The sequence below is a fragment of the Lepidochelys kempii genome, chromosome 3, assembly GCF_965140285.1.
Source record: "Lepidochelys kempii isolate rLepKem1 chromosome 3, rLepKem1.hap1, whole genome shotgun sequence".
In the NCBI taxonomy this organism is placed as follows: Eukaryota; Metazoa; Chordata; order Testudines; family Cheloniidae; genus Lepidochelys; species Lepidochelys kempii.
This window is the reverse complement of record NC_136382.1, coordinates 62960914-62984383: the sequence shown is the minus strand read 5'-3', so window position 1 is coordinate 62984383 and position 23470 is coordinate 62960914. Positions and strand designations below refer to the sequence as shown.

Below are 23470 nucleotides of genomic sequence, written 5' to 3'. Positions count from 1 at the left end.
ATATTTGGAATATTAAAATAAATGTTCATAACCTATTTGGGAAGAATCAAGTGGGCAAAAGGGAAGGAGGAGTTGCACTCTGTCAAAATTGGCATTACCTGTTTCCGAGTCACTAATAACTCAGAAGAAAATGATGGGTTCTCCCGTCACCGTAGGTAATCCACATCTCCGAGGTGGGAGCTATGTTGACTGAAGAATTTTTCCACTGACCTAGTGCTGTCTACACCGGGCATTAGGTTGGTATAGCTACATCTCTCGGGGATGTGGATTTTTCACGCCCCTGAGAGACGTAACTATGCCAATGCAAGTTTCTAGTGTAGACCAAGCCTCAAAGTGTCACAGCTAAATACAAGGTGGAATAGATTGTTTAGCATAAGTATTTCAGGGGACAATTTAAGCTAAGTGGCCTGTTAACACCTCTCCAGTCATGTGAGGGTGGGGGGCAGGAGGCAGGTTTAGTGGGTTATAGATTGTTGTAAAAAGCTATAAATCCATCTTGTCCATCTCAGTCCATGATGTTTATGCTAGCACTTTTGTCGATATAACTTACGTTACTCAGGAGTCTGAAAAAACCACCCCATAGCGACATAAGTTCCACCGACAGAAGCGCCGGTGTGGACAGCTCTATGTTGGTGGGAGATGCTCTCCCGCTTAAATAGCTACTGCTGTTTATTGGGGATGGTTTAATTATGTCGATGGGAGAGTTCTCTCCCATTAGCATAGAGTGGCTACACGGGAAATCTTACAGTAGCGCAGCTGCAGCGGTACACCTGTGCCACTGTAAGGTCTCTAGTGTAGACATGGCCTTAGCGTCAAGCAGAATTTAAGCTCCCAGGTCCTTCTTTTGAAGGTGGTGTGCAGGTTTCCTTTTGAGGATGAGGACTGAGAGGTCAAATATAGAGTGATCACTTTGTGAAAAGTGTTCACCCGCAGGTGAGAGGACGTTTTTGTCTTTTATCATTTTTGAGTGTGAATTCATTTGAGAGAGTAGTGATTGTCTGATTTTACCCCCATAGATGATGTTGGGGCGTTTAGTGAACTGGATGAGGCACACCATGTTGATAGGCATGTGTTGGATCCTTGGATCTTGAGAGATGTGTGGAGCATGTTAAGCATCGTAGAAGTGGAGCTATGTCTACCATTTTTGCATCTGTTGTTCTGGTGCCACTTTCAGTTGGTGTGTCCTGGTTTTTGGGGATTTTGCTTCTGGTGGTGGGCTTGGTGAGGTTGGGAGGTTTGTTTGAATGCCAGAAGAGGGAGTTCGGGAAAATTTCTTGCAGGATGTGGTCCCCATTGAATATGGGTTATAATTGTTTGATACCCGGTATGGTTCCACTGTCAGATAGTAGGGGCCAGCTAAAGGTGTGCGATCAGAGGGAGTTTTATTTCTGTCCCAAAGCAGGTTCTGTCGGGGTATTTGTGTGGCCTATTCCAATGAAGTGATTTACTTCTCTGGTAGAGTGTTCTTGTTTGGTTAAGGCAGTTTTAAGTGTGTTAAGGTGTGTGTCCTGGACTTTCCCCTTGAAGCTTATTCTGTGGTATTTGGCTGCCTGGCTATAGATAACCGCTTACTTGGTATGTTTACGATGGTTATTGGATCTGTGAAGATAGGTGTGGTGATTGGCTTTCTTAGATATAGTTGTCTGGAGGGTTCCATGGTTGAAGCTGATTGTGGTGTCTAGGAAGTTGATGCTAATGATAATGATAACTGGGAATCATTTGAGGCATGTAGTAAAGTATTCTTAAAAGCCCCAGTTCCACAACTGAGGAAGGAGGCTGTACTGGTTAAAAAATTGACCTGGTTTAAAGGGGAAGTGAAGGTAGCTATAAACAATTAAAAATAATATATAAGATATGGAAGTTGATACTAATGAATAAGGAGACGATTTTGCCATGGAGGTCATGGATTCCACCTCCCATTCCACTAGTATTTCAGGATGATGTTAAGCAGCAGCTATTAAAGTTAGATTTTTTTTTTTTTATTAGCAGGCCCAGATAATTTGCATCCAAGAGTTTTAAAAGAACTGTCTGAGGAGCTCTGGACCGTTAATGTTGATTTTCAGTAAGTCCTGGAACACTGGGGGAGTTCCAGAAGACTGGAAGAAAGCTAATATTGTGCCAGTTTTTAAAAAGGGTGAACAGGATGACCTGGGTAACCAATGTCAGGACGACAGGCCTATATATGATCTCGGGCAAGATAATGGAGTGGCTGATACAGGACTTGATTCGTAAAGAATTAAAGGCGAGTAACTAATGCAAATTAGTATGGATTAATAAGAAATATATCCTGTCTAGCTAGATATCTGTCTCTTTGGTGAGCTTATAAATGTGGTTGATAATGGTAATAGTGTTGACTGATGTTGATAAATTGGAGAGGGCTCAGAGAAGAGCCAGGAGCATGATGAAAGGATTGGAAAACACGTCTTATAGAGATTGAGCTCCTTGAGTCTGTTTAATTTGACGAAGAGGTTAAAGAGTGTCTTGATTAAAATCTATAAGTATGTATCTTTGGAACAAATATTTAATGATGGGATCTTCAGTCTAGCCTAGCAGAGAATGGTATAACATGATCCAATGACTGGAAGCTGAAGCTAGAGAAATTCAGACTGGAAATGGAGTGTAAATTTTTAACAAGGAGGGTAATTAACCATTGGAACAAATTAGCAAGGGTGGATTCTCCAGCATGGACAAATTTTAAATCCAGATTGGATGTTTTTCTAAAAAAATGCTCTAGGATTTATTTTGGGGAAGTTCTGTGGCCTGTTAAACAGGAAGTCAGAGTAGATAATCAAATTCTGTCCTTGGAATCTATGACTCTGAATGATTAGAGGTTTGGAAAACATGCCTAATAGTAAGAGACTTAAAAAGATCAGTTTATTTAAGATTAAGAGGTGACTTGGTCATGGTCTCCAACTACTTCCCTGGAAGAGATTTTTGATAGTGGATGGCTCTTTAGTCTAGCGGAAAGGCATAATGAGATGCAGTGGTTGGAAGATGAATTTAGGCAAATTCATACTAGAAATAAGATGCAAATTTTTAATAGTGAGGGTAAGTAACTATTGGATCAATTTCCCTGGGGATGTGGTGGATCCTCCATCGCTTGAAATCATATCAAGACTGGATATCTTTCTAAAAGATATGCATGCTATAGCTCAAACTGAAGTTATAGATTTTATCCAGAAATTATTGGATGAGGCTCTTTGTCCTGGTTTTTCTTCTGCAGGAGGTCAGCCTAGATGATCAAAGTAGACCCTTGGGACCTTAAAATCTGTGAAATTAACTTGGCATTCTATTGAGAGCCAATGTAATGCTCAGAACACAAGGATGTTGTGTGCTGGGCAACTGGTATTGCTCAGGATGACAGCTGGTGCATTTTGGATCAGCTGAAATGTTTTTTGTTTGTGTGTCTTTATGTACTCATTCTAAAGTATAGAGAATTGCAGTAACTTAGCCTGGAAATCAAACTAGCATAGATCACTGTGGTCTGGTCATCACTAGGAAAGTAGGGGGCACCACCTGCTTGGCAGATTCAGGTGGAAATTTGTTATTTATTTGAGCGAAACAGCTTGGGAGTACTAAAATTTTCTCTGTATTGACAGACTGCCTCAGCAGTGGATGATGAAATTATGGTGGCTAGCACTTCAAAATTGTTTTCTTTCCCCACCAAGGTAACCTCAGCTTTATTTTTAGCTAGCTACTTTTTCATCTACTTGCTGATCTTTGCCAGACATTGATATAGTTGGGTCATAGCACTACCAGCAGTGCAAGTGAGAGAGACATCAAACTGATTGACATTTGACACTGTGATATCTCACTAGGTTCTCCAGTAGCCTGATATAGATATTGAACAGGATGGATGTAGGAATAGAGCTCTGAGGGACTCCACAGATGAGCAGATTGGTATGAGGGAAGTTGCCCATTGTGTGAGAGCCAAAAGGAAGGATTTCATCTGGCTTAGTACTTTCCTGGTCTTCCTCATCCATGAACATGTGGTCATCCATTTTCATGACTAATGAAACTTCGATTCCATGTTCTAAACCAGGGGTGGGCATATTTTGGCCTGGGGGCCACATCCAGCCCTTCAGATGTTTTAATCTGGCCCTCGAACTCCCGCTGGAGAGTGGGGTCTGGGGCTTGCCCCGCTCCACATGTGCCATGGCTCTGCATGGCTACTGGAAGCAGCGGCATGTCCCCACTTAGGCTCCTACATGTATGGGCATCCAGGGGCTTTGCACATTGCCCCCGCCCCAAGCGCTGTTCCCGCAGTTCTCATTGGCTGGGAACTGTGGCCAATGGGAGCTGCAGGGGCAGTGCCTGTGGACAGGGAAGCACGCAGAGCCGCTTGGCTGTGCCTCTGCGTAGGAGCCAGAGTGGGGACATGCCGCTGCTTCCGGTAGCTGCTTAAGGTAATAGCTGCCAGGAGCCTGCATCCCTGGCCCGCCCCCCCGCACCCCAACCCTGATCCCCCTCCCAATGTCTGAACCCCTCGGTCCCAGCCTGGAGTACCCTTCTGCACCCCCAACCCCTCATTCCCAGTCCCACCCCAGAGCCTGCACACCTAGCTGGAGCCCCCTCCAACCTGCTACCCCAGCCCAGAGCCCCCTCTTGCATCCTGAACTCCTCATTTCTAGCTCCACCCCAGAGCCCGCATCCCCAGCTGGTGCTCTCACCCCCTCTTGCACCCCAATCCCCAATTTTGTGAGCATTCATGGCCCACCATACCATATCCAGATGTGGCTGTCGGTTCAAAAAGTTTGCCCACCTCTGTCCTAAACTGAAACCTGATGGGAGAAGTGCCCAGTATCTTGGTGGTGGATACTTGTATTCGAATGCTGCTCTTTTGCCTATGTAGTCCTCCGTGTTCTGCTCTGTAGATAAGAGGTATTACATTAAAAGCATGTGCTTCGTATTTAATTTTGTAAAATAATGATCTGACTTGTATCTTCTTGTTCTGTAAAACTATTATAAATTCCTAAATATCCTTGTAAGTTACATGTAATTGTAAAGTGAGGGGTTTTTTTGGTGGTCTTCCATTTTTCATATGCTAAACTGCACCATCTGTTTCTAAGTGTATTGACAGTGGAGAATTTCCCTGCAAACAAAAAGTTTTACGGTAAACATTTTTTTCCCCCACTATCGATGGCTTTGGTACGATTTCACTAGAAACTATTTACCAGCCAGACCTCTAGATATTTAACCTTTTAGTCCAATCAGATTAAAATCTTTCATTTTAAATGGATCAAGGTTTTTATGTAATGTAACTTTGTAGTTGATCTAGAAATGGGAAGTCCTGGATTCTTTTGCTTTAATCTACGTACAGTATTGATTTAATTATGCTTACTGTAGGATGCATTGTTAAAAGCAGAAGCTGGGTTTTTTCCACTTCCAGGGCTAGAGACACTCTGGGTTCTGTTGTTCTAAACTAGAGTTAACTTGCCAAAAGGAGGCAAAATTGACCCACAACAGCTTTGCATGGAGGTCCATGGGTTCAGCGCAACATAAAAAATGAAAGACCTGGCAGAGAGGTGTAGCTGGGGGTTCAGCTCCTCTAATAAGCAGCTTGAATTAGTGGGACGCCAATGGATCCCTAGTCAAGTTTAAAGCTGCCTCTCCCTGGCAAGTGTGGGCAGTGGAAACACCATCTCTCTTCATGGGGGCAAATTTTGCCTTTTTTTTTTTTTTTTTTTTTTAAACTCTGATCCCACGATCCTGCAGGCTCTGCTGGGTCAGTGAGGTGTAGCCTGTGCTAGCCAGAATGAATTTGAATAATAAATGAATTAAATTTTTAACCAGGAGTGTTCCTATAATGTGAATAAACGTTACCAAAACGTCTAATGTGTTTATGTGCAAATGAAAACATGAAGAAAAATCAGAGGCTGAATAAACTATAATCTGCATTATCACAATTTCAGTGTGTATAAAATACATTGCTCTTATCCTTCCCTTTGCTCTGCAACATAAAGATTCTAAACACAGATTGAGAACTATTTGGTTAGTGTTAACCTGGGTGTGTGTATGTCAAGTTTCATTGTTGCTAAACCTGAGTTTATTGTCGGGTAAGTGATCTAAATATAACTATGCTGAGCTTTATTTACAATCTTTTTATTTTCTTGGAGGTTTTTGATCAAGCACTACTGACTTTTGTAACAAGAATCAAAACAGCAAACAAGGAGCAAACTTATTTCCTCCTCACAAACCTTTTTGCCGTTTAAAAGGATTGTTTAGAAAGTTTCACTAGTCAAAAATAGAGTTCACCTTAAGCAGACGAGAACTAGACTCATGCCAAACTTGTATGTAACCAGTTGATTATTTTTCCTTTTGTATCTTTGAAAAGCAGAACGTAGATTTATGAGCATGTGATGGAAGCGCTAGACAAGATCATCCGAAGTATTTTTGCCCTATGTTTTTTTCCTGTTAAGTGTGCTATGGATTTTGATTAAACTGTGTGTTGTTATAAAATTGGAGAATGATTGCAAAAGTTGCACATGCTATAAGTGGTCAAACACTGTGTGTAACTTTCCTTTTTTTGACATGCAGCTTAGCTGTAGTACAAAATATAATTACTGTTAATATTTTTTCCTTTGGTAGCGGACACCCTTTTTTCAAGAAAACTAAATGGAAAATACAGACTTGAACAACTTGTTCCAACTGCTGTGTATCAACATATGAAAATGCACAAACGAATCTTAGGACACTTATCTTCTGTATACTGTGTAACTTTTGATCGGACTGGCAGACGGATATTTACCGTAAGTACAAATTCCTTATTTTCATACTGCTGTTTTAAATATAGCTCAGAACATATGGTCAAATAACCACTGTTCTCAAGAATCCTAAACTGTACTCATTTTATGTACTAAGAGCAGATAAATGATAACTAAATACATGACTTGTTGACTTTGACATTTAAAGTAGATTTCTTTAGAGAGACTATAACTGAATATCTGTCTTGACAATCACACTTTTTCAAAATTACCATTTGAGACATATATGCACAGGTTTTCCACAGCTACATTTAGAAGGTAATTTGTTTTAAGTAAATTTTAGTTGTTTTAATGAATGGTAAATCTTGGTTGCCCCCCATCTTTCCCTCCAAATTTTTCTGTATAGCATACACACAGGAAAAGTAATTGAACGGTGGTATAGATTAATAAAGAATTTAGAGGGTGTTATAATTAATGCCAATTGACAAGGGTTTATGGAAATAGCTCCTGTCAAACTAATTAGATACTTTTTTTTATTAAATTATAAATATGGCTGATAAAGTTAATAGTGGTGATGTGATATACTTAAACTTCTGTAAGACATGACATTTTAATTTAAGAAACTAGAAGGATTCAAAATTAACATGGCACATTAAATGGATTAAAAAGTGGCTAACTGATGGGTCTCAGTGTAATCAGGAAATCATTGAGCAAGCATGTTTCAAATGTCCCACAAGGATTGATTTTTGGCCCTATGCTGTTTAATACTTTTGTCAGTGAGCTGGAAGAAAACATTACCTGATAAAGATTGCAGATTCATTGTGGGAGTGGTAAATAATGGAAAAAAGAATTAGCTGACACAGCGATCTGGATCGCTAGGTAAGCTGGCCACAGGCAAACATGTCCATGTCCATACCGTCCAATGTAATGTCATACATCTAGGAACAAAGAATATAGGTCACAGAGGATGAGGAACTCCTTTTGGGAAGCAGCGACACTGAAAAAGACTTGAGGGTCATGGTGCATAATCAGCTGAATCTTAGCTTGCAGTGTGATGCTGTGGCTAAAAGGGCTAATGCAGACCTTGGGTGTATAAATGGGAATATCAAATAGAAGGGAAGTTTATTTTGCCTCTGTGTTTGGAATACTGTGTCCAGTTCTGGAGTCAACACTTCAAGAAGGATGTTGATAAATTGGAGAGGATTTAGGGAAGATCCATGAGAATGAATGAAGGATTAGAAAACATGCTTTAATAGCGATAGACTCAAGGAGCTCAATTTGTTTAGATGTCAAAGAGGTGGCTAATATTGATTTGATCAGTCTGTAAGTGCCTGTATGGAAAACAGAATTTGATAAGGGCTATTTATTCTAGCAGACAAAGGTATAAAAAGATCAAATAACTGGAAGTTGAAGCTAGACAAATTCAGACAAGAAATAAGGCATGCCTTTTTTAACATTGACAACAATTAATCATAGGAAAACTTTAAAGATTGTGGTGGATTCTGAATCACTGGAAATTTTTAAATCAATGGTGGATGCTTTTATAAAAGATATTTTCTAGTTCAAATGGGAGTTCAGGGAAGTTTTAGGACCGGTGTTAGTCAGGATGTCAGACTAGATGATCGCAATGGTCCTTTCTGGCCTTAGAATTTATCTCCCAATCCGAAACAGCTTGATATTAGTCTGTGAAACTCTGGGGCTTGCTTACATGCCAGGTATTATGGCAATACAAGCAGAGGGATGGGGCAGTGCTCCTGCTTTAGCTATTACAATCTTATCTTGTAAAACTTTTTGGTTTAAAAGCAGTGAACCTTATCTTTTCAATCCACATTCTCCACTTGCTTAGGGGATGAAAGTTTCCAGGTTTCTGACGAAGCTTCTGTTCATTTTGCTTACCTGTCAGCTTCATGGCAGAGCAGGCAAAATGGAGAATCTTTTGGTCTTCCTTCAGCTTGCTCTGTTGATGAGCAGGCTCTGTCAGCAGCCACAGAGTTATTTCACAGTTGCTCCCATACTCCAGCCAATGCTCTGGATAGTGGAAGAAGCTCAGTCTGGATGGCTTGTGTTCTTCACATGCCACTAAGCAGGTGCAATCCTTACTGATTAGCACTTCTTTAGGGGCAAGTCCCTAAATCCCCCCATGCTGGTCCAGTTCACCTCCAGAAGTGAAAAATGTCTGGTTCACTTTTTCCAGATTTTTAAGTGGGTAATCAAGTGGCAGGAAATCTCTTATTCTTTCTGACCATCTGTGGTGTTCTGGGTTGCAATCCACACCAGTGGAGTTTTTGTCACTGCCTGCCCTATAACCTGAGTGCTTCAAAGTGCTCTTCTGCTGTAGTTCCCTCGTCTGGAAACTTCCAGCCAGCATACAGTCATACACTGTCTACGTGTTAAGCAGCTCTAACTAAGCAATTCTGATTCCAGAAGCCTGCTTGTTACACCATTGCCACACTCTGACCTCAGTTACCCTTGCAAAATGACTCAAACAATCCCCAGTCCCAGATTTTCCCCAAACCATGTGCTATGCAATGTCCACGCCTCTCCTGGACCATTAAAAGAGATATTAAGGTTCATTCATTCTTCTAAAGATATAATACCCGACAGCTTGCCATATTAACTGGAGTTAATCAAACACAGCTCAGGGTTGATTTAGACTAAATGTAAAACAAGATTAAAAACAAAAGGAGATAAGAACTCACTTAAAATCCTGTATAAAGGGTAGAGTTAGAAATGGTTACAAGCAAATAAAAGTGAAAAATGCTTTCTAGAGGCTGACTTAACAAAACAAGTACAAAACAAAACAAAACAGCTTTCGTTCAAGATAATTTGCTTACCAGTCCATCTTCCAGCAAGATGGCTCGACCACTCCTCTGATCAGGATCTCCCATAAAGTCCAAAGTGTTGGGTTCCTTTGTCGTCTTAAGTGAAAGATAACATAGGGTTCTTTGCTCCTCTCTTTTACAGTCTAATGTACCTTTGAAATGGATTCTTTTGAATATAATCCAGCAATGTAAAGTTAATTCAAGCTGTGAGGAAGGGGACATGTAGTCTGGTAGTGAAGGAGATTCCATGCTGGTTTCTTCCTCTGCTGATGTTTGTAGGAAACAGAGCAATCTGCATTTTAGCAGTCTCCTCTACCTGCTGTGATAAGGAGTGGTTATCTCATCACCTTGTTGCTTTGATTACCTTTTATGTAAACTGTATTCCCATTGTCTCTTAATGTATGTTGGAAATATCTTCAAGGTGGCAGAAACAATTTCTTTGTCTGGTTGGGGTAATTTCAGCTCTTCTGGGCAGATATATTTTAATGACATAATTTCCAGTATGTTTATAACTTTAAATTTGTCCTCTGTACATACACCACATAGTAATATTAATGATCAGTATATTGTTAGCTTTCTATTGCTATCTTACATGACAGGTTTCAGAGGAACAGCCGTGTTAGTCTGTATTCGCAAAAAGAAAAGGAGTACTTGTGGCACCTTAGAGACTAACCAATTTATTTGAGCATGAGCTTTCGTGAGCTACAGCTCACTTCATCAGATGTTTACCGTGGAAACTGCAGCAGACTTTATATACACACAGAAATCATGAAACAATACCTCCTCCCACCCCACTGTCCTGCTGGTAATAGCTTATCTAAAGTGATCAACAGGTGGGCCATTTCCAGCACAAATCCAGGTTTTCTCACCCTCACCCTCCTATCTTACATGACACCTTTTAGATACAAATTATGATCTTAGTGAGTTGAGATACACTGAACTGATCAGGACAGCTGAAACTTATTACCTGATACTATTGAGTCTCTTGCATTGTGATGCTGCTAGGGTCACACCCTCCATCTTCCAAAAATGAAGACTCAGACTCTTTCAGGGGTTTATCACTACATTTTTTCTCCAAGTACATATTGGATGAAGAACAACAGTGGGGCTCAAAACATCATGCCCTGCAACCCATGGTCCAAGGGGAGCCTCAGTTAATAAAAGGCAATTCTCCTGCAGCAACCTTCTTTTTGCCAAAAGGCAAAAGTAAAACACACAGACCAGAAAACACAAGGAGGAAAAACATCAATTACACAAGAATCCTCCTCATCACTGAGCTCTAGCTTTTCTCCTGATGAAGGGGACTTGGTGCTTTGGGTTATGATACCGTTGAATCTGAGAAGCAGGCTTGTTTGGAACCATTTGCAAATACCTTATTCAAAACCAAAAGAGTATCTACCCTTGCCCTTCAATCCTTCTTTGAGGAAATTGCTGATGAAGGGAAGAGGCTTATTTGTCAAATTTTAAAATTCTATGGGGTCTTAGAGTCAAAGATTCTCTCTTCACACTCCTCAAGGACAATTATAGTAACGATTTCCCTAGCAGCAGACTTCGTCATTTCTGCTGAGAATGTCATTTTCCAAAAAAAAATGAACAGACAAGTAGACAGAAACTGCCTTTAGAAGGAACTTCAAAACACCTTTGGAAGCCCTAGAACTTCACTGGCAACCAAGTGCTCTGCTAATGGCAGTATTCTGCTGTGACAACCTGAAAAACTTTAACTATCAGACCATGGTCAATTCAAGTCTATATTAAATAAACTGCCCCTAGAAATGGCACTCTTGGAAGACAGATCCATGGATTTAAACCGTAGAGGTTGAGTGATAATTCAGAAGAAATACTCTGTGTCTTACAATACTCTGACGAATCTTGTTCTGGAAGAAGCTGTAATAAGTGGTGTCTCACCGATAAGCCAAAATCTTTCCTCTCCACACCAGTAAAACTCAAAGTGCTAGAGATGATGTGATGTGACTGCTGCGTATTACACTAATAACTGTCTCTGTTGTGTTCTGCCTCAGTGTATCTGTATTCAACTGTAGTCTCTCATCTTATGATTACATTGTAAGCTTTTTGGGGCGTAAGCTTACAATAAACTTTGTGTGTGTGTGTGTGGGGGGGGGAGGGGTGGGTGGGGGGGGAGGGGTGGGGGGGTGGGTATGTGGTACACCTAGTACAGTGGGAGCTCTGATCCTTTATCCGGGTTCCTAGATGTTACTATAGTACTAATAATTAGGGCCCTACCAAATTCACAGCCATGAAAAATGCATCATGGACCGTGAAATCTGGTCTCCCCCCGTAAAATCTGGTCTTTTGTATGCTTTTACCCTATACTATACAAATTTCATGAGGGAGACTAACGTTTCTCAAGTTGGGGGTCCTGACCCAAAAAGGAGTTGCGGGAGGAGGGGGGGGGTCACAAGATTATTTTAGGTGGTCATGGTATTGCCACCCTTACTTCTGTGCTGACTTCAGGGCTGGGCGGCCAGAGAGTGGCAGCTGTTGGCCGGGCACCCAGCTCTGAAGGCAGCGCCGTGCCAGCAGCAATGCAGAAGTAAGGGTGGCAATTCCATAGCAGGCCAGCCTCACTTCTGTGCTGCTGCTGGCGGTTGCTCTCCTTTCAGAGCTGGGCCTCCTGGTCAGCAGCCCCCGCTCTCCAGATGCTCAGCTCGGAATGCAGCACCACCACAAGCAGCAGCACAGAAATGTCGCAACCTCCCCTAAAATAACCTTGCGACCCCCCTCCCCCCCCACACACACCTCCTTTTTGGGTCAGGACCCTGACAATTACAACACTGTGAAATTTCAGTTTTAAATAGCTGAAATCATGAATTTACAATTTAAAAAAATCCTATGATGGTGAAATTGACCAAAATGAACTGTGAGTTTGGTAGTGCCCCACTAGTGATAGAACTACATTGACGAGCAGAAGCTTTTTTTTCCTACCCTGAAGCGAAGTTTCAGAAATGTCTCAGCTTTCACCCAGTGTGCAAGGACTTGGGGACTAGAACCTGGATCATCAGAGTCTGGGCAGCTGATATTTCCACAGTGCCACTGGGAGGCCATGTAGAGTCACAGCAAGGGAGCACTGTTGAGAATAGGTGCCGCAGACGAACCCGCAAGAGATTGAGTGACAGTACCCTGTGGCCCTCTGATTAGCTAAGTGTCCATACTCAACCACACAGACTTCAGCTTGCTGCAGTGCCAGAATTTGCCTTGTCTCCTGATCTCTGATCTCGGTCTCTAGCCTGACTCTGACCTGGACTCTTGTTTATGGAATTAAATCTTGAGATTGCTCCAGTTCTGGCCCAGTGACTTCCATCCCTGCTGGACAGACCTCAGTCCAGCTGTGACTGCTAGACCAGACCACCTTATGCCCGGGTCCCTTACACAGTATCTTTGTCTCGGGTCTACATTATGTTTTAGGTAAGCCAAGACTTGTATACTTGTAACAGACTTGTCTACCATCAGCATAATGACAACTGTGCCTATTCCAAACCTGAAATAGGCCTGTGACGCCACTTACATACATGGAGACAATGTGAGAAATGGGTGAGTCATGAAGTTAACGCAGAATACTATTCTTTGGAGTTTCAGGCCTTCCTACATCCTGTCCCTTATCCCCTTTCCTACCTTGAGAGAGACTGAGAAACATTAGATATTTCTAAAAGAAACCTTATACCTCTTAGAGATAGGAACAGTAATCTGTCCCTCAGAATCAAAGGCGCTCCAGGCCTACTTCATTTTCTTCACAGTAAGAAAAAATAACAGAATATTTGGGGTTTTTTAGACACAACAGAGCTGAGTGATCTTGATGGAAACCAGAGTCAGTCAGTAGGTCTTGGAGACCTTTCAACAAAATGTGGATCTGTCAGAAACTTATCTGCATATTCCCCTCTGGGGCTATTATTAGCAATTTCTTTAATGAGACTATGGACAAACTCTTATCTTTTGGTCTGTCTTTTGCCCCTGGTAAAAACTGTCAGATTGAGGAATCTGGGGCTTATCCATAACCATTCTTAGCAAACTTATAATAGTCACGTCGTTGAGAACCTGACAGGAAGCAACTTGGAAGATCCTCTCCATGCTCCAGGGATACAGATTTGTGATAAACGTAAAGAGCTCCTTGATCCCCTCTCAAATGATCACCCATAGGGGAGTCAAGGTAGAGAAAAAGGACTAGAAACTGTGATGTAGGAAAGGCTCAACAAGACACAAACACTGGTCGTCACGATGTTGCAGAACCAAGAGTCTTTCATCCATCTTTACATGCAGTTTTCCTTCGTTTTCTAGTAGCATACAGAGAGATTGCCCGTGAGGTTCAGAGATTTCTGTTATGAGATGGAAACCATTCCTGCCAAGAGATGCAAAGAAAAGTAGATAGCATGTAGAATGATACAGACTTGATGTTGGTGGGTACAGGAAATAGCACTTTATGGTATGATCCCATAACAATTCAGACCCCACAAATCATGACAATGCCAGCACTGTAATAAATGCAGGTTTATCTAAGTTCTTGTGTTGGGAACCAGATGGTATAGGTTCTTCTCTGATAACACATCTGTTCAGATCAGTAGTTTGACCTGTCTTTGCAATTTGAGACTTGTCACATGCTTATGTAGTCCATCCATTCAAATGGAAGGCATCAAATCTCCCATATGTTACTCTCTATAAAAACATGCTTTCTGTTCACAATTGCCTTAGAGAGAAGTGTGTCTGAAATTTGTGCTCTTAGAAGGTATAAATCTGACTGAATAATTCACAAGGACATAGTGTTTCTCCTTTAAGTGGCCTTTGCATAATTCCACTCATGAGTTGTGCTGACTGGTACAGCTTTGATGGTGGAACCTTAGCTAGCAGTGCTCTTTTGAGTGCTCATGCACCCCGTCCTGCCCTTCCCTTCTCTATTCCTGAATGTTTTGGGGACAATGCTATAAAAAGGGACATGGTGCTCTAGCCACTGCAATTCATTTTAAACCCCCCACCCCACCCCTTCCCCACAGCCACTGACTGGGACCTTTTTGGACTTCTTATCTGGATCCTTCATAGATGGAATGTCAACTTTTTAATACTTTTATACTTAGTTGGTTTTTTTATTAGATGGTTCCTGGTATCCTGTTCTGTGGGAAAACATTTATGTGGTGGATCTGAAGATCATGGTTTATATATTGTGCTTGCTACCCCACAGTCTCCCCAGAGTAGCACCCATAGGATGCCTTGCCTACCTTGAAAAAGGTCATTCACTTTCTAGGTGTGCTGTATTTGTAGCACATTTACTCTAAAAGCAGGGAAAAAGTGGTAGAATAGACTGCAGGTCATACTTCTTCGGGAGGCATTCTGGATCGATCAAAGCACCTGATTTTCTGAAATACGACACACACCAATCTCAGCTTCCACCATGTCTATAAAGAAGATTAAATAGAAGCATCACAAGATGTGGAAGTGCCTTCTGCATCATCTCCATTAGAGGATACTTTTGTCTTCTAAGAATTGTTAGAGAGAATCATGACTACTCTTAAGTTGCCAACTTCTTCCATAAAGGAGACTTCCCATCCAATATTTACCATCTTGGGTTCTTATTCTTGCAGTAAAGTTTCTGAGCTTTTATTGGATTGACTTAAAACCTGCAAAACTCATTTGGATGAATCCAGCTGCTGTCCAGGCAGTATCAAAAAGGTGGACAAATCTATATCATCTTCCTCAAAAAGGATTTTCCTATTTTCGCACCCATCCTGCCCCAAATTCTCTATTGGTAGAAGCAGCCAACCAGAAATCAAAGGGAGCATGGACAAGGATGGGAAGAAGATAGAAATATTAGGAGGGAAAATCTTTTTTTCTCAATTCTAGGATTAAGGTTAGCAAACTATCAAGTCTTAATGGCTTGCTACCAGTACCATCTGTGAGGGTAAAATAAATTAAATTTCCCAGACGATCCAAGATAGTTGGCCTGTGCCATCATTGGAAAAATACAGCCAAGTAGAAAGGCATGCCATAAAGACATCTTTTGATTCCTCAGATTCAGTAGCTACTTCTGTGGCTTCTTCTATGTTGGTTTAGGTGGTTCAAATCTTCGGGTCTTCCTTAAGATACCAAGGCTTATTTCGTGCTAGGACTGATGAGATTTTAGGAAAAATGGAAGAAACAAGAGACACAGGTCTTTTGATGTATGTATCAACCTCCAAGGAGAAAACCAGGAGTTGCAGGTTTAGATATCAAAAAACCCCAGTATCCCTCATCTTCTGCTTCATATTAGTTTTCAAAAAGGAGACAGCATTGTTATCAACAGTATCTTCCCCAACACTCTTCTCAACAAAAGAGAAGTTTTTAAACAGAGGCCGAGGAGCAAGCAATGCACCTTAAACATCTGTGGGCCAGGCCCTATATCCCAAGTTTGACAACTTACCCAAGAGCTGCAACCTAATTTTTCTTTAACTACTACTTGGAGACTATCTTGAACCAATTTTCCCACTGTTGGGCTTCTGTTACAACAGACAAGTGGATTCTGGCAATAGTTCAAAACAAGTATCTGGTACAATTCAAGGCTATTCCTTCCTAACCCTTCTACCCCTTCCTTTCAGGGATCCCTTTTCATAAAAACCTGTTGAAATTAGAAATTGATGGCTCAAAATGAAGGCTATAGAGGAGGTCCCAAGGGAATTAAAAGCTAAAAGGTTTTATTGAAGATATTTCCTAATTCCCAAGGAAGGTGGTAGTCTCTGTCCTATCTTAGATCGAAGAAGTTCAACGCTTCCATCACGAGGTTTTGCTTTGTATGCTGCAGTTCTTTTTAAATTTACTGGTTCATCTCTAGTAGCATCCAGGCTGCTATAGCCCTGCTACATATTCAGCCTTCTCTAAGAGTGATCTTCTGCCTCAAACTATTGGGTCTTCTGTCTTTGACTTAAGTGACCCTGTATGCCTATCTAAAGATAAGATCCCTACAACGCTGGCTGTCATCCAGCCACAGGGCATACGTTGCATGTATCAAAAGTTAACCATTCTTCAGAAGGTGTTAATATCACTGGGGTTGTATACTCAAGGAGTAACATTCTGTCTTCCAATACAATCTGTCACAGTGACAATGGTTGCATCCAGCTTGGGATGGTGAGCTCATTAAGGCAACCTTACAGCTTGGAGTCTCTGGTACATGTAAGAGTCAAGGTTGCATATAAACCTTTTGGAACTCAGAATGATTTGTCTAGCATTAAAAGCATTTCTTCAGGTTCGACCCAAAGTAGTCCACCGAAGCAATGTTCATGTGAACAAGCAAGGTGTGACACACACATTTTTCAGCTTTGCAGTGAAGCACCATCTCTGTTCTTCCCCACATGGAGTCCTACAGCGCTACATTTTGCAGGGGAAGACAGCAATCTGGTGGATCACCTAAGCAGTTTCATTGATATATGGACAACCGCAAGTCGGCTCAGCAAACAATAGTAGGCAAAATCTTTGCACAGTAGAATCACCCAGACATAGAATTTTTTGCAACCAAACTGCATGCGAAGTATCAGGAAAACCCAGTCATCAGAACGCTACTCCAGACTTGATTAATAGACTCTTTACTGATTACAGATAAAACCCACAAGCCCAGAAGGGTTACTAGGATGATCCGAGGAATGAAAAGCCTGTTTTCTGAAAGGATGCTCAAAGAGCTTGGCTTGTTTAGCCTAACCAAAGAAGGCTGATGGGAGATATGATTGCTCTCTCTAAATATATCAGAGGGATAAATACCAGGGAGGCAGAGGAATTATTTAAGCTTAGTAGCAATGTGGACACAAGAACAAATGGATATAAACTGACCATCAGGAAGTTTAGACTTGAAATTAGACAAAGATTTCTAACCATCAGAGGAGTGAAGTTCTGGAATAGCCTTCCAAGGGGAGCAGTGGAGGCAAAAGACATATCTGGCTTCAAGACTAAGCTTGGTAAGTTTATGGAGGGGATGGTATGATGGGATAGCTTAATTTTGGCAATTAATTGATCTTTCACTATTAGCGGTAAATATGCCCAATGGCCTGTGATGGGACACTAGATAGGGTGGTATCTGAGTTACTACAGAGAATTCTTTCCTGGGTGTCTGGCTGCTGAGTCTTGCCCACATGCTCAGGGTTTAGCTGATTGCCATATTTGGGGTTGGGAAGGAATTTTCCTCCAGGGCAAATTGGCAGAGGCCCTGGGGTTTTTTGCCTTCCTCTGCAGGATGGGGCACGGGTCACTTGGCAGAGGATTTTCTGCATCTTGAAGTCTTTCAGCCACGAGTTGAGGACTTCAGTAGCTCAGACATAGGTCAGGGGTTTGTTACAGGAGTGGGTGGGTGAAATTCTGTGGCCTGCGTTGTGCAGGAGATCAGACTAGATGGTCATAACGGTCCCTTCTCACCTTAAAGTCTATGAATCTATGAACTCACTTACTGTTTAACTAGATGTGCTTTCTTTGCTTTTTTAAGCACAGGTTAGTCTTATTACAGTTCTCAGTTCAGCTGTCATTCTCAGAAGGTGCTGCGTCCTACGTACTCCGAACTTGGTCTCAGTGTTACCTTCTTGGTAACCCAAACTCTTGCTGTCTTCAGTGGATTAGTCTCTGGCGTCTTGAGTCCTTCCAGATGTCCTTGGAAGAGGTGCAGGAACCACAACACAGACTAGTGGATATTCTTGATCATACCACCTCTCTTGGGGTGGGATTGCCTTTCCAATAGAATCATAGAATCATAGAATATCAGGGTTGGAAGGGACCCCAGAAGGTCATCTAGTCCAACCCCCTGTTCGAAGCAGGACCAATTCCCAGTTAAATCATCCCAGCCAGGGCTTTGTCAAGCCTGACCTTAAAAACCTCTAAGGAAGGAGATTCTACCACCTCCCTAGGTAACGCATTCCAGTGTTTCACCACCCTCTTAGTGAAAAAGTTTTTCCTAATATCCAATCTAAACCTCCCCCACTGCAACTTGAGACCATTACTCCTCGTTCTGTCATCTGCTACCATTGAGAACAGTCTAGAGCCATCCTCTTTGGAACCCCCTTTCAGGTAGTTGAAAGCAGCTATCAAATCCCCCCTCATTCTTCTCTTCTGCAGGCTAAACAATCCCAGCTCCCTCAGCCTCTCCTCATAAGTCACGTGTTCCAGACCCCTAATCATTTTTGTTGCCTTTCGCTGGACTCTCTCCAATTTATCCACATCCTTCTTGAAGTGTGGGGCCCAAAACTGGACACAGTACTCCAGATGAGGCCTCACCAATGTCGAATAGAGGGGAACGATCACGTCCCTCGATCTGCTCGCTATGCCCCTACTTATACATCCCAAAATGCCATTGGCCTTCTTGGCAACAAGGGCACACTGCTGACTCATATCCAGCTTCTTGTCCACCGTCACCCCTAGGTCCTTTTCCGCAGAACTGCTGCCTAGCCATTTGGTCCCTAGTCTGTAGCTGTGCATTGGGTTCTTCCATCCTAAGTGCAGGACCCTGCACTTATCTGATGAGGTTCAATAAGGATTTCTTTTGGCCCAATCCTCCAATTTGTCTAGGTCCTTCTGTATCCTATCCCTCCCCTCCAGCGTATCTACCACTCCTCCCAGTTTAGTATCATCCGCAAATTTGCTGAGAGTGCAATCCACACCATCCTCCAGATCATTTATGAAGATATTGAACAAAACCGGCCCCAGGACCGACCCTTGGGGCACTCCACTTGATACCGGCTGCCAGCCAGACATGGAGCCATTGATCACTACCCGTTGAGCCCGACAATCTAGCCAGCTTTCTACCCACCTTATAGTGCATTCATCCAGCCCATACTTCCTTAACTTGCTGACAAGAATACTGTGGGAGACCGTGTCAAAAGCTTTGCTAAAGTCAAGAAACAATACATCCACTGCTTTCCCTTCATCCACAGAACCAGTAATCTCATCATAAAAGGCGATTAGATTAGTCAGGCATGACCTTCCCTTGGTGAATCCATGCTGGCTGTTCCTGATCACTTTCCTCTCATGCAAGTGCTTCAGGATTGATTCTTTGAGGACCTGCTCCATGATTTTTCCAGGGACTGAGGTGAGGCTGACTGGCCTGTAGTTCCCAGGATCCTCCTCCTTCCCTTTTTTAAAGATTGGCACTACATTAGCCTTTTTCCAGTCATCCGGGACTTCCCCCGTTCGCCACGAGTTTTCAAAGATAATGGCCAATGGCTCTGCAATCACAGCCGCCAATTCCTTCAGCACTCTCGGATGCAACTCGTCCGGCCCCATGGACTTGTGCATATCCAGCTTTTCTAAATGGTCCCTAACCACCTCTATCTCCACAGAGGGCTGGCCATCTCTTCCCCATTTTGTGATGCCCAGCGCAGCAGTCTGGGAGCTAACCTTGTCAGTGAAAACAGAGGCAAAAAAAGCATTGAGTACATCAGCTTTGAGCACATCTCCACATCCTCTGTCACTAGGTTGCCTCCCTAATTCAGCAAGGGGCCCACACTTTCCTTGGCTTTCTTCTTGTTGCCAACATACCTGAAGAAACCCTTCTTGTTACTCTTAACATCTCTGGCTAGCTGCAGCTCCAGGTGTGATTTGGCCCTCCTGATATCATTCCTACATGCCCGAGCAATATTTTTATACTCTTCCATACATCTATGAACTCACTTACTGTTTAACTAGATGTGCTTTCTTTGCCTTTTTAAGCACAGGTATAAACCATATACATCATTATATAAATGATGCATTGCTGGAAACAGCAAGAACAGTATGGCAGGTCTGAGCCACTGTCCCTCCCACTTGCAAAAGAGCTGAAAAAATATTATAGAATTATAGAATCATAGGACTGGGAGGGATCTCAAGAAGTCATCTAGTCCAGTTCCCTGCACTCATGGCAGAACAAAGTATTATCTAGGTAGGACATCCCTGACAGGTGTTTGTCTAACTTGCTCTTAAAAATCTCCAATGACCGAGATTCCACAACTTCCTAGGCAATATATTCCAGTGCTTAACCACCCTGACAGGAAGTTTTTCCTAATGTCCAACCTAAACCTCCTTTGCTGCAATCTAAGCCCATTGCTTCTTGTCTTATCCTCAGTGGTTAAGAAGAACAAATTTTCTCCCTCCTCCTTGTAACAATCTTTTATGTACTTGGAAACGGTTATCATGTCCCCTCTGTCTTCTCTTTTCCAGACTAAGCAAACCCAGTTTTTTCAGTCTTCCCTCATATGTCATGTTTTCTAAACCTTTAATCATCTTTGTTGCACTTCTCTGGACTTTCTCCAATTTGTCCACATCCTTCCTGAAGTGTGGTGCCCAGAACTGGACACACTACGCCAATTGAGGCCTAATCAGCGTGGAGTAGAGCGGAAGAATTACTTCTCATGTCTTGCTTACAACACTCCTGTTAATATGCCCGTCAGGGTTCCAGAATATATGTTCTCCTACACAGGCCCAGATTCCCAAGTGATTGATATTGTGAATGAAAGGAACAAACAGTACCATTCCACACCACGCAACAAGGAACTTAAGTGGCTGGACTGCCATGGCCATAAAAGTTATTCTTAGGTTGCTTTATAGTTTAGAGAAGTTAATTACCATGGCCTGATGGCCAAATATGATTACACAAAGTTCAGCAAACTCACTCAGTACATTGGCTATTTACTGCAGGAACAAAAGAATCAATTCCAGGCTCTCTCTACTCAAGAGCAACTGGTTGCCAAAGGCTCCTTGCAGGGCTTGCTGGATGCAGGAGATGTGGCTGCCTGCTCTGTGGAAACAACCATGGTAATACACCATGTATCACATTTGCAATGCTGGGATCCTCAGAGAGGTCCAGAACACAGTGGAGGACCTTTAATTTGAGGGTTCCGAGCTCTTCAGTAATGGAAATCATTTTCGGTTCCTACCTGAATATCGTCATTGTTCAGATCTGTTTGGGAATTGGAAGACCAAATCAAGGCTGAATTAATAATCTTGTTCTGAAAGATATGTAAAGGCTACTGAAGAAACTGAAGCATTTGATAATGATAGAAGGGTAGAGTGCATGAGAAACTTGTATGCTCAGTAATTCCTCCATATGAACCTGTTTATTTTAGTAAATGACTCTCCCCTTGTACTCCTGCTTGAAGGAGCACACATACTTGGTTACACTAAGGAAAATTGCAGAAAAGATCATCCAACAGTATCCATTACAAGGGAAACAGATTCACGTGTACCCTGATGGTTCGTCAGATAAATCCTTCAAGAATGGTGTCTTTATCCAGTGGCCTAATGATGAAAGTACAAGAAAGAGTATTAATTTGGGATATATCTTCTTAAACTACATGGCTGTAATAAAAGCTATTCTCACTGACCTGCAAGAAGAAAACAGAGCAGAAATAAAGGCAGATGTTGTAATGTTTGTTTACTCACAGGTGGCAATCCTTGTTTCCTTTTTGAAGAAACCAGAACATTATAAACAATGCAATTTGTTAGTAGGTTTGGAGGATCGAAGAGAGAAGCAATAAATAGACTCTTTAGTGGATTCTGTTGTACATTGGTATGTATGGGAATGAGGTAGCTAATAATGCGATTGAAGTTGGAAGATTGCCATCCCCACCTAAATTTTCAATGGTCGAGGATATTGAAGCCCTATCAAGGAAAATACTAGCTGAAGTAAATGGTTAAGATAAAAGATCTCCTGATATCAAAGCATCTTGGAAAATTACATCCACTATCATTTGTTGTTTTCCACTGAATGCATCCGATGAAGTGAGCTGTAGCTCACGAAGGCTTATGCTCAAATAAATTTGTTAGTCTCTAAGGTGCCACAAGTCCTCCTTTTTTTTCTATCCACTATCATGAAATTTTGGACAGGGCACGCTACAGGAATGAAAATCAGTAGAGATGGGATTGATATATCCAACTTTGCAAGTTGTGTTGCGGGGTGGGTTTTGACATCTGCCCATGCTTTTGAATGTAATATTATTGTATGGAAGGCGGTGCTCTTCAGATTTGATACCTTGGATCAAGCCCTTACCCATGACCCTGTGAAAGTCACCAAATTCATTCTTGAACTTCTTGGCCTAATATAATTATTGTGGGACAAAACGACGACAAGAGTGGAATCCATCTTGCAACTGGGGTTGATAGAACGAATTCCCTCTTCATCATCCAGAAGGGGTTAGACTCCAGATATTTTTGATGCCCAAGAAGAAAGGAGTATGCAGAACTCTGCACACTATTGCAATAATGTTTGTACAAGGTATGCCTTGTTAGGTATTGTTTTAAAAACTCATAATTTGCTGGTTAATATTATCCAGGCAAAATGTGTGGCAACGTTGTATGTGAAGTTATAAGATTTCCCTCTGTGATGTTAACACCATGTTCCAAACCCCACAGCCAAGCAGAAGGTGGGTCTGTCCTAAACAAATGAAGGATTGTGTGCTTGCCTTAATTTACACTTAAGCGGTAAACAGAGTCATCAAGCAGGGAAAGAAAACAAAGAAAGTTCAAATAGGTGGAAAAACCCATCAGGGTATATCCTTCCACATAGACTGTGTCTCCTGGGTCTCTGGTGGAAATGGTTTTCAAGAGGGGGATGGAAATTATAAAAAGGAGGGAGAAACTTCCCATGATCCCTCTCTCTCTCCCTGCCCATTGCATTCACTGCACTTGAAAAGATGAAGCAGCTTTTGGACTCCGGGGGAGAGCTCCTGATCTAAAGAGTTTGGTCAGCAAGATTGTTGAAGGGTTGTGGTGAGAACTTTTGCTTTGAATGTAATGTAGTTTGTTAGATTAGACATTAGTAAGCGTTTCATCCTGTAACCATTTCTAACTTTTATGCCTCATTACCTGTACTCACTTAAGATCTCTCTCTTTGTAGTTAATAAACTTGTTTTATTGTTTTATCTAATCCAGTGTGTTCAAGTTGAAGTGTTTAGGTTAGTGGTTCTCAGCCTGCAGCCCGTGGGCCACTTGCAGCCCAATTAGCACACAGCTGTTGCCCAGCTG

The 23470-nt window shown here is 42.0% G+C and overlaps 1 protein-coding gene across 7 annotated transcripts in view; it reads left to right on the top strand.

Annotated features, from left to right (window-relative positions):
* Positions 1 to 23470, top strand: part of PHIP (PHIP subunit of CUL4-Ring ligase complex) — a 305059-nt gene that overhangs the window by 36591 nt on the left and 244998 nt on the right. For all 7 annotated transcript variants that reach the window (XR_013635547.1, XM_073336505.2, XM_073336507.2 and 4 more), the window contains one exon: positions 6589 to 6749. Coding sequence is in view for 6 of the 7 variants with exons in the window: in XM_073336505.2 (XP_073192606.1) it covers positions 6589 to 6749 (161 nt within the window). In the remaining variant the exon portion in view is untranslated. The remainder of the gene's footprint in view (positions 1 to 6588; positions 6750 to 23470) is intronic.